The sequence below is a fragment of the Euwallacea similis genome, chromosome 3 (genome assembly GCF_039881205.1).
Source record: "Euwallacea similis isolate ESF13 chromosome 3, ESF131.1, whole genome shotgun sequence".
Classification (NCBI taxonomy): Eukaryota; Metazoa; Arthropoda; class Insecta; order Coleoptera; family Curculionidae; genus Euwallacea; species Euwallacea similis.
Window position 1 is genome coordinate 4,245,646 of NC_089611.1, and position 18,446 is coordinate 4,264,091.

General features: G+C 38.1%; 1 protein-coding gene across 1 annotated transcript; it reads left to right on the forward strand.

Moving 5' to 3' along the window:
* The first annotated feature begins 4,231 nt into the window (after nt 1-4,231).
* corto (centrosomal and chromosomal factor corto) lies at nt 4,232-14,215 on the forward strand. Its single transcript, XM_066406509.1, has one exon. The coding sequence runs from the start codon at nt 4,264-4,266 to the stop codon at nt 5,005-5,007; it is 744 nt and encodes a 247-aa protein (XP_066262606.1). The 5' UTR covers nt 4,232-4,263; the 3' UTR covers nt 5,008-14,215.
* The last annotated feature ends 4,231 nt before the right edge of the window (nt 14,216-18,446 follow it).

An 18,446-nucleotide genomic window follows, 5' to 3' on the forward strand; every position in this document is an offset into this window, starting at 1 on the left:
GGAGTTAAAAAGAGCAAAAAAACAGAAAGAAGGTGAGAGCGAGAGGAAATGCTGTGCGGGAGAAGTGAGGTTCTAGTTTCTCTCTACAGGGTGTGCGCGTCTGGATCAGCCATGAGGATCTCGGTAACCATAGAAAATGAGATTAAATTGGGGGAGAATTTGAAAAAATCCGATGACTTTCAGAAGCATTCGAAAAACGTTGAATTTTTGGGAAAAAGGTTATCATTGTTCCTCACTTAATTGGCAAGGTAATTTAGAATGCTTCACATTTGATTACTATAACTTTTCCTCTTCTGCAACGTGGCGATGTTACTTTTGGACTCCGACGTTTCGATTTTCGACAACCCTCATAAACTTTTAATATGTTTTTTATGTTAAAAAAATAAAGGCGATGATGATAGTCGAAAATCGAAACAAATTTTTGACAATTTGTTAATAAATCAACAACCAAAATGTGAGTCATGGACTCTGTATCTATATGCACAAAACGGGTTTTATTAGAAATTTTTTGAATAACTTTCTAGAATATGAAAACACATATACTATATATGTATATGACGGCGTAAAATAATTCTGTTTTTAAATTATTCCGATTTTATAGTGGCAATAAAATAACGAAACAGCCGGGCTATTACTGAAATAACATGTGAACATTTCGCAAAAGCCAATTTTCTCCTAAACGGCCAATATGTAAATATATTTTAGTCGAGCCAAATGGTGGACACAAAGCTCAAATCATCTTTATGGTAATCTCAAATGGCCCCATTTTTATTTCGTGCCCCTTTTTGTTGACGCGGGCTTATCAGAATGGACAAGGACGAAATACATTTTCTTCTAAATGCCCGCTCGTAATTTCCATTTTCAAATAAAATTTCTCCGGCAAAAAGAGGAATTAAGCTAAAATTATATTCATGACGTTAAAGAATGGCAGTAAATTTGTTGGAATTTGCCATAAAAAAGGCGATGCAAAACATTTTGGTTTGCATTTTTATTACTTTTAATTTCTGCTAATCGGGCCAAATTGGAGAGCTTTTATCGGTAGATAACCGAAATCCTCACAGCTTCATGTGTTTACGTTCGTCTTTCGCACACAGCTTTGAAGGCTTTGAGCTTATCATCTGTGAACGTCAAAGTTTCAATACATTTTTCTTATGCCTGAAGCAAACAATTCGAGTAAATCTCGTATAAATATTTACGCTCGACGACAGGCAATTGAAAATTTAAACAAATATTGCCACGAATTTTATACAAGTGCTTTTTATGTACTTTTCTGATGTCAGTGGAGGAATGTGGATGTATATTTTCAAGGCAAGTTTCCTCGGCCTTTTGACAAACACCACAAAAATAATATTTGTAATTTTGGAATTGGCTTAGCTTGGTCATAAAACCTAGTCACTATACCGTTCTTATTTATCTGCTATTTAGCTGCTACTCACAGAATTTAACAGACACCCTGTATAAAAATAGGAGACACCCTGTATAAACAAACCTCTCAGATTTTATTTAATCGCAATTGCGTGAAAACCTAAACAACGATTTGTTGGACATAACTTTGGAGGACATAACTAAGGATACGGAGTGACTCGAAAATATGCATTAGAATTCAACTTTTTTATTTTAAATTGACCCCCCCGCATATTTCCAAATTTTTGAATTTATCTTTAAATTTTACTGACATCTCATATTGCAGACCCTAATCCGAATTTCAACTGTTTTGAAGTATAACAAGTGATTTAAATGACACTGCGAGTTGACATTTTTGATACATAAAATGATTTTATCTATTAATTTACCGGATAAACGCGTCAATAAATAAAACATTTTCCTTTTACTTTCATCATTTAGAATTAACAGAAATTAGCCGCCGATTGACCGAACAAATATTTGGTCAAGTCAAATTTTTTCTGTCGGCAAATTACTAAATAGGTAATATCCTTTAAATTGTTTCTATGAATATTTGATTTAACGAGCAAGCTTTCAGGAAGCAGGATGTAGACAGATAAGCCATTCCACGGAACGCAACGGTAAATCCCCAAGTCTAGCGATCCCCATTTCCTCCAAGTCGCGGTAATAAATCCCATTAAAATAAGTATCGCATCGGAAGTACCGTATTAACCGACCTAATAGATAATTAACGCATATGATAATCGCCTTCACCTACAAAGAGCGGTGCCGGTCGCGTATCCCCTCCCGCCTTCCGGCGCCGGCGATTTAAATGTTAAACACCCGGTGCCGGCCGTGTCGTCATAAACGCACCGTAAATAATTAGAGCGCCGCCGAGATTCGGTTTACGCATACGGGATGCGTCGTTGCCACTGTTGCGCCGTTTTCCCCAAGTCGGGAGTACCGCCGGTCAGCTGGCGCATCGATTTTGTTGACAGCGGATGATTTATGTGTATCCGACTTTCTCTCTTTTTCGACCTTCGTTAGCGGTGTGTAGCTTTTCTTTCTACCTGCTAGGCTTGATTGTAATTTACGTAACGGGACGGAGTGGCCGTACGTGAGTTGTGCCGTAATTGATAAATTAGTTTATAACTTTCAAAATTTGGCTTATTGTTCTAATTAAGTTACGTTTAAGTTAGTTAGTTGATTCCCTAGAGGGCGGTTTGGCTAATTTCATGTTCATTAGACAGATGGCAAGAAGTGCAAAACAAAGCGACATTAGGGCAAGTGATGTCGCGGGTTTTTTCTAACTTAAAACGCAAAACTATTCGGTCTCATATTATCGAAGCCGTCAGACTGACATGCTATAAAACGTCACAGAAAATAAAAAACGGTCGGCAATTTTGTAGTCCGAGCAGGGGTATGTCCGAAACTGCCTCTTCTCTTTACACTATTTGGTATTACAAATCTGTGAACATGTGTCATTTGGACACAAAGAATAACGACCGTGAAAAGCGTCTGTCTGACACGATATAATCCTCATGAGCCTAAAAATGACACCGTAAATTTTAACTGAAAGGAAGCCGTTTGATTACGTTCCAAAAAGGGCATAAAACGGCATAATTGCCAAATAGGTATTTTTCACTAACTGAATTGCGGTACGGCATTTTTACGATCAGAAGGATACACTACAACGTCTGACAGTAAACTAAAAAGAGTAAAAAATGTCTGCCATTTTGACGTGCTTGACATTTCTAAAGAAAGGTCTCAAAGTGACGAGATTATTTTGACACATTCGAACATTATGTGAAACTGAGGCGCATCGCAATTTTGCTATGGATTTTGAGTTGCCGGTCAAACGATAAAAGTATCTAATACTGCAGTAAACAGTTTTTACTTTGAAATTTACGTAACGATAATCACCAAAACAGCTGAGGCAAACATTGGCCACGGTCAGCAAAGTTAATAGTTGTGCCACTGTTGAGATTTTTGCTGAATAACACGCTACTCGTCAAATACTTTTAAACATCTGAAACCACTTTTGTGGCTATCTATGAAATGTTGGATTCCGAGACATGATAACAGCCCGTAACAGTCAATGGTCAGTGATTGACTGACCAACTAACCAGGGTTTAACCACCATTGTCAAGTTTTGCGGAGGAATTGTGATGCGCATGATTAGTTGCCATTTGCAATTTAGCCCCATTATTCTATGCCATTGATGGGTGACACACCAGCTACCGCCTTTTTCCCGGCCACGGGTAGTTACGCCCCATTATCGGATTATCCCTTGATTATCACTTTTCTACCTAAGGCAGGTACTGTGCCGCTACATCAATGGAATTTTGTGAAACCAACATTTCCCCAGGATTAAACATTTCCCCAGGTTCCTCGTCGGGTTCCGTCACGTCAATTGAAAAATAGCCGAATATGCAGACTTCCAGTTACAAAATAGTAGAAAATTCTTTATACGACCACCCAAAACGTATGATCCACTTTCTGTTCAAATTTTCTACCTGAAAGTAACGTTTTACTGGTCAACAGCGAAAACTTGGCCCAAAAGAATCGGCCGAATTGTTTATTGAAGAAACCACTATTCGCTGTACTATTCTGCATGCCAATCTAATTCTCTGGAATATCGTCGAGAATGTGTCAGGAAGCAAGTTCGAACCAATTCGGTCAGGAGTTTTCGCATATTTTCAAGTGATTCCGAAGAAACAAATTATAAATGTACTTATAATACTTAGCGGTCTCAAAGGAATTGCCGACCGATGAGTTGGCACCGCTGCACTTAACCGGCCAGACCGTCGGCAAGCCCCGACACTAGTATCACGGTGACGTAGTCCAGGCATAGACGTTCCGCAGACGGTCCAGAGAGCTATGTCAGGAAAATCGATTTCCTACCCCCACCATTCCACGCGGATCGCAGAAACGACGACCGATCGTCAGACGCAGCAGTCGAGATCGGGCCATAGATCAATGAGCAACGCGATGGCAACGTGCTACCCAGTGTCATACGAGCTGGCTTCCCCAGCTCAAAGGACAGTACCCACAGTTCAGAAGGATTACTCCAGACCATTACATGTGGACTGCAGTGTAGAGTACGAGCTGCCCAACGCAGCCAAACCCCCTCAAGGAGTCAGGAACGAACCGCTGCTGATGATCCATCCTTGCTATTTCCGCAAGATCGAGAGTCAGAGGAGGAGTCCCTTCATCAACAACCTGCCCGCAAGACCTGCCACTGCCTTGAAGAGACGAGGGATGCCTCGGGGGCAACAGCTGCCCCAGCAAGTCCCCGTTCAAGCCGCCCCCTATCCCGTGCAGTACCAGACGCAAGATCGGTCCCTGTGGGACCCCCAACCTCCCATGGCGCCCTGCCAACCTCACTGTAAAAGGGATATGCTCGCCACGGCTTGTGCCGCTTACTCATCTGTGACCAACCGGGATTCCAGTCTCTGGACCGATCCAGAATGCTCGCCGGAACGACCCGAGGACAAACACATCCTGTCTGGAAAGTACCGGCAGTATCTAAGAGCCCACAGACTGCACCCCTATGTCGGTTCGGCCATCCCGCTGGCCTCGACTTTTCCCCATCAAATTCAGCAAGTGTGCTATAATGTGTGATCGCTGTGATATCGTGGTTCTTTACCGATCGGGTTCGTGCTGGTCGAAAAGAGCAGCGGAGGCTGGTTCTAGTGGTTTCCGTCACCCTTCTTGTGATAATAGTGTGTAATTTGTGCCGCCGTTGGCGAGCGACGCGGCGCAAGCGTCCCGACGTCTCGGGCGTGGTAGTAGTGATCCAGATGATACATCAGCTGTGCATGTATTTATCTCCGACTAATAGCCTTACGACTTTGATTTATGTGGATTAGTGATCTTAACCATGGTAATATTTAGGATTACGACAGCGCTTTACGTCTAAATTTCATTCACATGATACGAGTTTGATTCATCGAAAATTTCGACGTAAAGCCTTTCCGATTAGCTATGTGTTTAGAAGCTCTTCTCAAGTACTTGCGACAATGTCTCGACTTTTTAAACGATCATTTTATTCATTTTTTGGTAGAGACTAAAAGACTGTACCTTCAAAAGTACGTTTTTTGAGGTCCCCTAGCGTCAAGACCAAAAAGTGCTTTTACACAGAAATCTCAACATTCAAATTCCAAATATCAAAATGTCGTAACCGGAACCTATTTGGAAAGGTTCCTGCGTAATTCAATTACCTATGCCAAACTGAAAAGTTCACTGTCTATTTTTATAAAATGTTAAAAGCCCTGATGTGCGAATGGCAGCTGCTCTTGCGTGACTAACAAGTTATTAAAATTCCCTGTTTAAATGCCGAAATGCATCCACTCTGCCAAGCTTACACAATCTAGGGTAGGAGTGGGTAGGAATGCCAAAAAGCATCCAAAAATTATGTCAAGGGAGATAGGACAAGTGCATTGACAAAGAAGAAAATACGGATAATACGTGTGTAAAAAGCCAAATTTGATAACTATTATTTGATTATTTTAGGCGGCTTTAAATTCTGCAATAACCCGGGGGTATACCCTCAGTAATCCCACGACAATTCCGAAATTTCCTTAACCCGGATATGTCCAAACCCATTTTTTCCGAAATGTATATTCGTTGTTAGTTTGATCCAAAAAGTCGAATGAATGAACGTTCAAAAAAATTGCAAGATAACGGGTCCCATAAAGAGGCCCATGCATAGCAAGAAAACCATAAACGACGGCAAAAAATATTTTTGTTAGGAACACAATAATCTCGAGCTTAACCCCAATAGTAATAAAATCAAATAAAAGTTCTATATTTATCACTGCGTGCTATGAGAAACAACCAGACACAGAGGGTTACATGATCTTTACAGCATTTTCTAGGGACTTTTATGGCGCACTCTACATTTTTCAAGGACGAAAGCCTGTCTTTTGCATAAATCCATTTTATATTGCTCTGAATCAAAGCCATCGCAATAGACCTTCTAAAGACCAAGTAGGCAAGTAGCCTCCTGTTCGCAGTAAAGCTACCATGCGTTTTCTTCGGCAGCATCAAGCAAAGATGTTACGGAGCGAAAATACCATTTTTCCTCTGATAGTTTCTTTCCGAATCTCTCTGATAGTTTCTTTCGGAAGACAGAGCGTATGAATCCTCGATTACAGATTTCGAATCTTGATATCGTTCATACCATATTATATTCCCATTACCCCGTAATTACACCCGCGTGCAGTTCACACTTCCTGCCGGTGCCGGCAACCGGATTATAAATATATGTTGATGTTTTTCCTTCACATTCATTCACCGCAGTTCGAAGTGTTGCCAAAGGGGGAAAGTACTTTATTTAATGCGTGAAGCAGACCAAACTGTTCCCTGTGAAGTGTGCTTTGGGAGAAGCAGTGCGCATATCCCAGTTAATAATACTTAAAATTCTGACATAATCTCGAAAACTCCCAGATAGCAAATTCGGAAAATCCCCATTCTGAAAATCCTTTTAATCATACCAAATTCGCACTAAATTTATTGAAACGAAATATCCACATTTCAAGACATTCCAGCCATTATCAATAATTAACGACAGTTGTTAATAATTCCTATCGTCTGTACACCAATTTATATCCATATATTTTTATATATCCTAGCCTGCCTATCTACCACCCTAATCTTCGCTAAACTTTTGGTGGCCAAACCCACCGAGGACCATGCTCCCTGATGGTGGCCGTAAAGTAGTTTTTATAGGCAGTCATTTTAGGTGGATATGTCTTTTAATACGCCATAAAAACCTCAGGGCTTTTCATTACAACTATATGATTTTTTCTGGATATGGGTACCATAAAGTTTGTTATTTTTAATAACCATAGTATAACAATTTATACGAATTTAAAGGTGCCATAAAGACGCCATGCTGTTGAGAGGGCTAATGATGAAGGTGGCACGTCGTATGAGATGTCGTTAAGCCAAGATCCGAATCACTTACAATTAGTTGTTAATGTCGACGCATTTAATTTCAGTCGCTTTGGAGACGATTTTACATTCAAATATTCGGTCTGAGTATCACAATCTCGTAAACTCTTAAAGTAATAGCCCAGTTGTAATTATCATGTGTTATTCCACTTTTCTAATCGTTTGTAAGGGGAATAAATTAGTTGATAATGATTCCTCGACCGGCCAATTAAAATATTAACTACTGATTCGTAAACTGGCCATAAAGGAAAAGTAATTGATTCATATAAGGTAGAAAGTTGTAGCTAACAAGTACCAACTTACTTATTGAATAACGAGCGTCAATTCGTTATTAGCCGGCCTTAGCATCCGGTTTGCATATGCAAATTCGCAGGCTTAGGTTTAGGCACTTTCCTATGCCCAATGGAATTGCACATAACCATCCATAAATCTTCCTCGTCACCTTGAATGTCGTAAACCCATCGCTTCCGCCATTGACGATCTTATGAGGGTTGCCCACCATTCAAATTCAGGCAAGATGGGATTATTGCAGACTCGAGAGGGGATGCAAAGTAGAGGCCAAGAATTCTGGTCAGTCTGAAGGTCAGTTTAGGTTCTTAGTTAGTTGGGAGCGGATGTGCGGGTTAGTGTTAGTGCCAATAGATCAGAGGGTTGGTAAGTACAGGGATTCATATTAGATTAGTCGAGGTTCCTAACTATTAGATTCAAGTTGCAGATTGGTTTTTGAGTTAGTTCCTGAGACGGGAAATTAGGTTCGAGATAAAGTTAGGGTTTTCAGGTCAAGTAAATGCAGTAGCGGGATCTCGCTCAGGTTAGTTCGGCCTACTAAGGTGAAAATAAAGTTCAAAAGGTGTATCTCTTTAGTAAGGAAATTGAAACTACGGGTTAATTCAGGATAATATGCATGTCTGTATGGGTTATTGGATGCAATTTACATGCTATAATTTATTATTAGATTCAACGCTGCTCAATTTCAGCTCCTCAATTAGATTATTCAACGGCATACCTACACTTAGTTAACACACTAAAAACATTTTACCACTTTTTATTTCACAGGTACTTTCCATGCTTTTCCGTACAATTTTGCATTTCAGTAAAACTTGCACACTTACATATATATTATCACTAATTGGTCTGTTCACCTAACAAACCTGAACTGCGATAAGCGATATTTTACCGCACGCTGATTGTGGTTGTGCTTGGCGTCCATTGATCAACAATCTCGTAAAGTGACTAGAGCATGAGATATGTTGACTTTACCGCACACCAGTTTAAATAATTTCGCTATAAGAGAACATAACTAATTTTAAAATGGCTTTTTCTGCCACTACTTTAAGTGCGTTAAGGAATCGCTTAATGAACTTGATAGATAAATAATCGTTTCCCCTAGGTACACCTACTTTAACGGCACGCCCGGATATTCGAATATAAGATAGAAAAATCACGAACTACTCAAGTTTATGAAATTTCACGGTTCTTTGGCAAAACGTGCACCATCGGTTCCCAGTAATAACATTTCAAAAATGGCAATTTCGCAACAATTTTTGCCGTATTGGGTAGTCATTGAAATGTCGGATCATCTGCTAAAAAGTGCTTGAATAATTGGTGTATATTACTGGTTAACGGTCAATTTTTCCATTTAACACGACCTTTAATTATCAAATGTAGTTGATGTTCTTGGCTTATATTGTGTGATTACTGAAGTGTCTGAAAGCTTAAGAGAGACTGAAAGTACCTTCCATAATGTGGACCTTAATGCTGAAAAATCAAAGCACCAAGTAACTGCACGATAGAAAAACAATTCCTTTGCATCGATAGGAAATTAACTTCAAGGTAAAGTTAACTGTACCTTGATTTCTTGGCCCTTAGCTATGTAAAGGATGCGTTAGTTACTTGCAAAAACTGGTTCAGAATCACAATCTTCCCTTGATTCCATTAAAGTGCTTTTTTGTTGAGTGATGAGGTCTCGCATAAGAGGTAACATTTGGTCTTTACAACCCATTGAAATGCAGTTAAAAGAACCTTGACGTCCAATTATACCACACAAATTTCATGATTTATGTTAATTTTGCTAATCTAGATTGACTTCATGTTTTTTCTTAACCAATTTGGACCAACCCAAGTCAACTTCCTTTTTAGTCTTAACGATTTTCAATCTGGACTCACCTTAATCAGGCTCACTTTTGGGCTTAGTGATTACGATCTAGTATAGGCTTATTGCCGCTTAGTTAACGATTCTTTACTAACCTGAATTTGAACTTTCCCTCTGAATGTCTAAACAGCTTTAGTCGAGACACTTCTGCAACAGTTTCTGATAGAATTTCTGATGCGAGTGGCCAATTATGAGAGTTTGAGGTATGCGCGTTAGTGAGTTCCAGGGATTTCTACCATTAATAATCGCAGACGTTTATGATTATCTCCGATTCATTTTGAACCTGTGTGAAAGAGCCATTATTTCCCTAAAAGTTCCCCTAGGCCTAGACCAATCCCCAACCTTTCTTCTCTGCAGGTGTCGTTGTTAACAATGCTTCACGCCATGTTTAAAACCAATAAGTCATTCCTTTAGTCATCTAAAGCCGTCCCAAATCCTGAGAATTCTTTGTAAACCTTTTCAATGTCTCTTCTTTATGCTTCGGTGCTTGTGCAAGTTTCTGTCAAAATGGACAAAGTCTTCTTGATGTCTTTTTGCAACTGCCTCCGGCTTTCTAGTCCAATACAATTTCCGCCAATAAATTTGCTCTCATGCTTCGTGATTTAGATTACATGGTTCTTGGTCCAATGAAGTCATTACTTTAATTACCCATTAAATGTACAAGTAAATCAGACATTTCCTACTTGAAAACATAATTGTCCAATTACAATGCCGGCTTTTCCTGATGGGGCAATATTTCCAAATGCCACTCTGAAATGCTGAACTCGCAGGCTTGGTGGTACTCTCCTTTTTAGTGATAGAGATAAAGACCAGAGTTAAATTGCGCCACCTTTTGTTTATCAAATAAGTGCGAATGTATCCATCGGAACAATAAACTTTTTAAGTATACATCAGTAAATCAATAACCTCGTTGAACAAGACAATGGAGGTTGAATAACACCATGCATGGCAACAATAAAATTCCCTACGAAATTTAAGGCAATCGGTTGCATATAAAGTGGATTTTGATATAAAAATATTAAAAAAATTGAGGTCATGGATGGCAAAGTTGTAAAATTCGTTTAATCGTTAGTTAAGATTAAATTTAAAGGCGCTTTTAACATGCAGATTTGTCTTGTAAACGGTGCTTAATATGCGACCTCAGATTTGGTGGAGATTTAATGATCTTGTCAAAGGTGATGGTAGGAACAAGTCAGCTAGATCTTGGGTTTTACATTGTTGTAAACGAACCATCTTTATCGTGTTATAAATCAGTACTGCACACTATATGTCCGGACATTTTTGAGGATTAATTCATTAATCACATCAATTCAAGGCTAGTATAGGTTAGCCTAGACAAGCCTCCAAACCAAAGGACTTTTATTTTTGTTTAATTATAATTAATTGAAATTTTCCTCGGGGCCTTCAGCGTTTTCTTGGTTTCAGGATAGTTTAGGTTAGCTCACCTACATTCAGATTACTTCAGATTTAGATTAGTTCTAAATTGTTCTGCAATGAAACTGCAGATTTACATAATATTCATTCAGGATTAGCTTTTAATTTTAAATGAATCAACTTAAAATAGTTTCAACTAACTCAGTTCTTCAGATAGCATTGTCTTATTGAGGTCCACTTTAAAGTTAGTCAAAGTCGTACATTGCTACAGGAGTTGGAGAATTTTATCGGGATTCGTTCAGATCAACTCCGGGTAGAATTATTAAGTAGTAAACTATTCCTATAGATTTGATTTTTCAGCACGTATTGGCTCGGTTTGGTGTAACCTCAGTATTAGTTCAGGGTAGTCAAAGTTAACTTTTAATTGTGTGTCGTCAGGATTCATGTAGGCAGTGAATAACAGGGAAACTTTCCTATAGATAATGGGTTTTTGACGAGCATTTTCATGGTTAACGGTAACTGCGATTAGTTCGGGTTAATTTAAGTTAGCTTTAGCGTTTTTGAACAGTGGCATGCAAGATTTGTTTCAGAATTTCTGAGTCTTTGAAATATTATAGAAGGAAAAAATGGGAATCTTTCTCCCAGAGAAATTCGGTTTTCAACCTTCATGTTAACCTCAAGGTTAATACAGGTTAGCCCAAGTTAGTTTTAAAATCATAGTGCCTCATAAATACATGTTTTAATTAGGATACACTTGGGTTATTACTAGTTGAGGTTTATTTAGGTTGGGGCCCCTTTCCCATGATTTTGCCTCAGAAATTTACGAAGTTGAGAATCAACCCTCCATCTCAAGGTATCAATTAAAGGAGTTAAACAATTCGAAATTTTTAAAAGTATATTTTTTTAAAATAAAAGGTTAATTCGGGTTAGTCCTGCAGAGTTCGGATTAATACTAATATCTCTTCTTTGATTCTTTATTTATCATACTTTTAATAATATTAAAATTTTTATTAGTACAAATGTTCATGGCTAGGGCTAGGGAGATTCACTTTAAGGTTAGTTCTGACTAAGTAACTTTATGCGCAATTTCGACTGAATTAAATGCAGCTCTAAATACGTAATTCAAATTTGCCTAACTATCCTAAACTGACCTAGTAATTTTTGATTCAATTTCATTAAATTTACCGCAAGTTTATAATTGGAAGTTTCCTGGTTATAGAGTTAAACCATTGAGGCTAATTTGGGAAAGTTTAACTCAGTTTCACGCGTCGCGTAGGAACTCATCTACTTTTTTTCAAAATCGAGCAACTTTTGACCGAGATGGTGGGACCTTCACTGCTGGGAATAATTTGGGAAATTTATTTACTGAACTTCTTAAAACCACTCTGAATATTTCAGGTTATTTCGATACGAGAAGAAATCGATTAAGACTTCGTGAAGAGCAGTCGTCAATGAGAAAAATTTGGAATTCCCTAGCATAAACGAAATGTCTTCTTGTGCCGGCATTATAGCTTTAAGTTTAATTCCGATTAGTCCTGAAGAGCTCGCATTTATTTCGATTTGATCTGTTTATTTATAATTAATACGTTCCCTCTTTGACTCGGTTTTGCCACTTTATTGCCACAATTTTGATTTACTTTTCAGTGAAGTTTCTGAAGAGTTCAAAATACCTATTTGATTTTCCGCGTATTTCCCAACATCTGAGGACAGGAAATTCGTAATTTCCAATGACCTTATCATAAGAAAAGAGGTTTAGGCGTATCGAAAAATACAGCAACATACTCTCAGCTTTTCACTGCTTTTCCTCGTGTCTAATATGCAGAGGATCCTTTTTTTTTGGCGCGAATTTTCGTCTTTTCGGTACACTTCCGCATCAAACTGTGCACTTCCCCATTACCTCATCGTAAACAAACCTTTTTTCGACATTTGTCTGAATTACGCTACTTATCTCGACTCGGTAAAGTTCGACAATCGGGGCCTAGTAGGTCCATAGTAAATACCTTGGAGGAATCGTTAATCGGCTAATTAAGCTCTTATCGTTCATTCAGAAACCTTTTATCGTCCAAAGCACTCACACACGGTTTAATTGAAACAGTCTTGACCTTGGCCTTACGACATCTGATAAAGCGGAACATAAAACTTCGACTCTATAAATAAATGTCGATAATAGATATAGGTTTTAAAATTCCTCCAAACGCCTTGTTTACCATTGGATGTAAACAAAAGTTTAATGAATTAAATAGGGAGCTGTTGCCGGAAACGTTAAACGCTATCACGGTACGATAGTCCGTGTGGACTGCTACGAGTCATACGGAACAGCTTTCTATTCTGAATAGAGTATATCCTACGTCTTTCATTAGAATTAGGTTTAGTAATTATGAGGAAAACAAAAGGGGAAATATATATTTAAACTGAACTTATGGCAGAATATTACGGGTCTTTTATAGTAGTAATAAATGTTTGTAGACAATATTCATGTCGGAATCTTGTAGGTAGATAATGTAAAAAATGTAAATCGGGATTTTTTATAACGAAGCCTTGTCGCAGGTACTTTTTCGCCTTTTTGGTCACGAAACTGTGTAATATCATCCGCTTGTTAACAGAACGCTAATGTTATTTATTTTCCTCTGTGTATAGCGAAATGAAGAGAAATGGGTAAACCTTATTGTTAGTTTGTTAAAAATCGACTGAAAACTCTAGTTGTACTGAACTGAAGAATGTAGATACTTTTGTTACCGTCATATCATGTGTACACATGTTTAGTTGGTTGAGTTTAGTAGCATTCCAATTTATATAACCTCCTAGAACAAAAGCCAACCCACAATTTGGTGTTTAACCTTAACAAATAATCGCTAATAGTTCCCAGGTAATTCTAATACTAATATAAATAGGCAAAACATAATGTGTCAAATTTAGGAAACTAAACTTTCAAATCAACGCTTTGAGGCCTGAAAAATGATGTCCACGTTCAGCAGAGGTAGTTAAACGTGACTACATATTAACATTAAGCAGAAATTCCGACATACGACTCTGCTGATCGCGGCCAATAACATCGTGTTTTATGCCTCAAACACCCAACATAAAATGGATATGCTTTCTAAATACATAATATTTGATGGGTACGTTCTATACACCAAAGAAAATGTCTATACTTATATCACGTGTAAATAAAAAAGTGTGAAAATGGGTCGGCCTGTAGGGCGCGTCCCTATAGGGCCGACTTCGAAAAAAATTTGTGAATATGTATAAAATATCGCTCTATATACATATGTATAATGTACAGCTAGTCATAGTCAAGATACGCTTATAAAGTATAATAAAACGTGTTACTGTTTTTATAGAATGAAACGGTGTTTTATTTTTTTTTCTTCTGCCAATTTGATCTTCTACTCGGCTGGTAACTCTATGAAATCATGCAGGACGGAAAATAAATCAATAAAACTTCAAAAATTGTCCGGCGTAATGTCATGAAATTTAGAGATTGCCACAACCAAACATGCCGAACCTCATGAAAAAGCAATTCGACGTATTATACAAAGAACGCTGTAAACGTAGTAATCTTTTTAGTTATACGAAACGAGCAGCTTTGCGATTGGACGTGTAATTTTTGGAAAAATATTTGAGACTCGAAATAAGCCACTTCGTTCCTATGGAGATACAGGATAGAATGTGGTTTCAACATGACAGTGCACCTACGCATTTTGCCCGTCATGTGCAGAATCACCTAAACCTAGAATTTCCTGGGCGGTAGATCGGAAGAAGACCTATCAGTTAGCCAGCGCGAAGTCCCGATTTAACTCCGTTGGATTTTTTCCTCTGAGGTGACATCAAGCCTTTAGTCTGTGAAACTGCTGTAGCTACCCATGAGGAAGTCTTGGAGAGACTAATGGCAGCCTGTGTGTGATTACTTGACGGACAAATTTATGTAACGAGGTTAGGGGTCATTATTTTGAACCATTATAATAACTTTAATATGTTTACGTTGTTTTTAATAAAAATTACATAAATATCCATGTGTTTTAATGTCCACTTTTAGACGAAAATTGCTCCAGAACTAAAAAGATTAATTTTCGACTAGAGGGCTGGGTTTATATATATATATAAAAATTTTCTATAGCAAAGTTCTCTATAACCTCTTCAAGTTTGGCACTCACTTTTTTGAAACGCCCTGTATATGGTCAAAATTCCTTAGAATCCCTGTTTGTTGTTGTTGTTTCACCCACTGACCTAGTAGCTAATATCAGTATTCCCTACTTTTCTTACCTTCATACTGACTTTGGTTAGTTCCACCTATCCTCAAACAATTTTTCTCTATAAAACTATTTATAACAGCACGATTTCAGCAAGATTCAAGTCTCATTTTCACCAAAAGAAGAACGAGGATGAGTCATTTTCAAAGCCATTGCTAATGAGCCAGTTAACACTAATTTCCAGAAGCGTTTAAAAATTTGTTGTTGAAAAAAGACGGGAATGAATTTGATCAAAGAATGGCAGTTAGAATTAATAAAAAATTGAATTCTTGAGGAAATATAGATTGGTTTTAGTCGATCTGGATTTTCCAACCCCGCAAGAATGTTTTCGAATACTAATTTCCGCATTCCCTGAACATTGTAGATCACTAAATAGCATTCATGGACGTCCCCTATAGGGATTTTTTTCAATTTGTGGGAAATTTTCGAAGTTCATGATCACGAGCATTTTCAGTTTTTTTGCTTCCGAGGTAATAAATTTTACTAACATAAATATTTGGAAATATTCCAATGATTTTGATGCCTTCGAATAGATGACCATTAAGATACTAAGCCTTTATCAACAACCGCTTTAAGAGAGTTTTCTCTGCTACTCTTAGGACAATTTTTGGCTTGCTTTAGGAATTCTCGAAATATTTTGAAGCTTGGAACTCAAGCAAAAAGAATTCCGATCATGTCAGAAAATCCCGGATATATTTAGTTTATCAAAAACAAAGTTCTACTGCATTTTTGTTAATCAAATTTTGATTAGCAAAAATGCCATTGTTCCATCCTGGCTGTTGTATTTTTTGCAAACGAAATTTGTGCGATAAAAAGAAAATCTCAGCTTTGGCGCCCATATACTCAGTTGATACGCAAAATTAGGTCAATCTTGCCCGCAGCACAAATCTGAGCGCTCCCGCCAACTTTTGAAATTTTTAGGTTCCTTTGCGCTTAAAATTGGTTTCTCGAGCGGTGCCGGAAATTTCAGGTTTTAGAATTCGTGACCATCAAATTAAAAGTTACGACGAATTTTAAAATCCCATTTGTTAAGTATGGAATGAAGAGCATTCAACAGTAAATAACATACAAGATAAGGACAATAATTAAATGTTTTAGACATGTAATTTCATAGATAATGGTCTTGTAGTTGTTATTTTTTTTTTTTGAAAAATGAGGTCAAACAATATTTGCAAATTAGTTGCTTATCATTTTGACATAGTTGTTTAGTTCTAAGTGACAAAGTACGTGTTGTAGGATTGTTGACGCATTGAAATATGTGTGTGCAACCACATAACGTTATATACAAACACGTTATTTAGTGATAAAAAGGAGAACAAGTGGCGAGGTGTGGACGCATTTGTTAAGCGATTTCTATGGGAATTTCATTCGAGAAAAGCTGTTATTTAACAATTCATCAAGAGCCACTTTGGGGATATTTGGGTTGAAAGAAAGTTGCAAAATGTATACGGCACGATATAGAAAAGAGAAAACCTTTTAAAAATGGTTTGATTTAAATAATTTTTGGCATGCATGTTTCTTATACTAACATACGCACATTGTTAAAAAATTAAACGAATTCAATGGTTTAAAGCTGAAAAAAGCTTAATATGTCGGTCCTCCACGTTTTTTATGCATTCTTGCACACGTCTAAGCATCGATTCGATAAGATAATCGATGCCCTCTTAATTTGTCTCATCCCAGGCTATCTGTATGGAATTACAGAGCGCTATTGGGCTTCATTTCTGAGGTAAATTTGGCAACTTTCTACCCATAATATCCCAGACATGTTTGATTGGTGATAGGTGTGGCGATCAGGGCGGCCAAGTTAAACAATTGATTTTATTTTGTTGGAAGAAATCTATCGGAATTCGAACCACATCGTGCATTCTCTTGTTGAAAAATTGGATTGCAGTGTGTTCTGAGATAGGACAGAAGATGCTGCTCGAAGCTTTTTGGATGTACCGTTGAGCGATCATATTGCCTTTGATGAAAACCAAGGGTGATCTGCTATCAGCTATAGCACCCCACACCGGTTCCCCACTGTCTGGTGCACTTCGCCGCCGTTTCACTGTTCCTCGACCATCATGCATACCCAGATAAAATCTAGAGTCGTCGTTGAAGATTGTAGTACTCCATTTCAGGTTCCATTGCACCCGTTCTCGGCACCACTCCAATCGATTTTATCGATGAAGATAACACGAGGTGGGGCAAATGGTTCGTACCCCAATAGGCCGTCCATGTTCAGCAAACCAGTGACCTGCCAACGCCCTCATCGAAGCGAATCGCCAAAAGTCTAAGGCGGAGATCTTGGGGTTCTGCAGTTTTTCGACGCTTTCCCGAACTTTTTTCCTGACTTCCCGGAATTATGTCCGACGCCAACGCACCGCGGTAGCGGCGATGGCTCTGAATGACTGACAATGCGACCATAACGGACAAATCAAAGGACAGCTAGAGGCACCGCAGGACATTACATGATACTCTGGGCCCACAAGGTTGGTTCGTTGTTGCGCGTTTTACAGTAAAAAAAAACGCCTAAAATTCCTGATGACGTGTGCTGGAATGTGATCGAAAAACTGAGCGTGTGTAGCATTCATATAAACACACTATTTTCACGGGGTGTTTTTTTCCCTATGTCACACAGTGTATTAACGGGCAGCTTCTGGGCTCGTCCAGCTGAGGTCACCTTTATTGCCCCTTAACATCCTCGCCTTAATTGCGATACATAATATCTATATCACTCAGGCACTTAATAATACTTATACCGCGCGTTAATTACATATGCATTTTTTCATATTCATGCACAGCTTCACACGAAAACCGCTTTTTGCAAAATATAATTAGCAACTGATAAATACGTTATTAAAAGCCTGTTAATGTAGCAACTTTGTATCTACAAGCAGCTCTCCACAATGGTGCTAAGGCTTCGGAAATATCCCCATTGTTTCGCCCATCCTGATTTACATTAAATGCCCTCTAAATAAGCAAACTGAGGTAATTCGGATTAATTAAGCGAGCTCTATGGCAAACACAATAAAAACGAGAAGACAATAAAAACATCTAGGCCAGGACGACAACTTTTTGTAATAAAAGTCTATTTTTTCAGTCAAACAGCCGCGTTAGGAATTCTAGCCATTAATAGCAGTAATGCTCCTTTATTCTGTTTGATGTGCTTAAGATATGCGAGGCATTTTAAGTAGATATAAATAATGCAGGGTGACGTATGTATGTAAATGGGTCACATGTTTGAGATACGGCCGTAATAAACAGTCGTGCGTTTGTAATTAGTTTTATAATATTTTAATTTTTATCGTCGCCAATTTTCATTTCATGCGGCTGATTGAAAAACA

Excerpts from the sequence above, each read along its gene's own strand:
- corto (XM_066406509.1), top strand. The coding sequence starts at position 4,264 with ATGTCAGGAAAATCGATTTCCTACCCCCACCATTCCACGCGGATCGCA.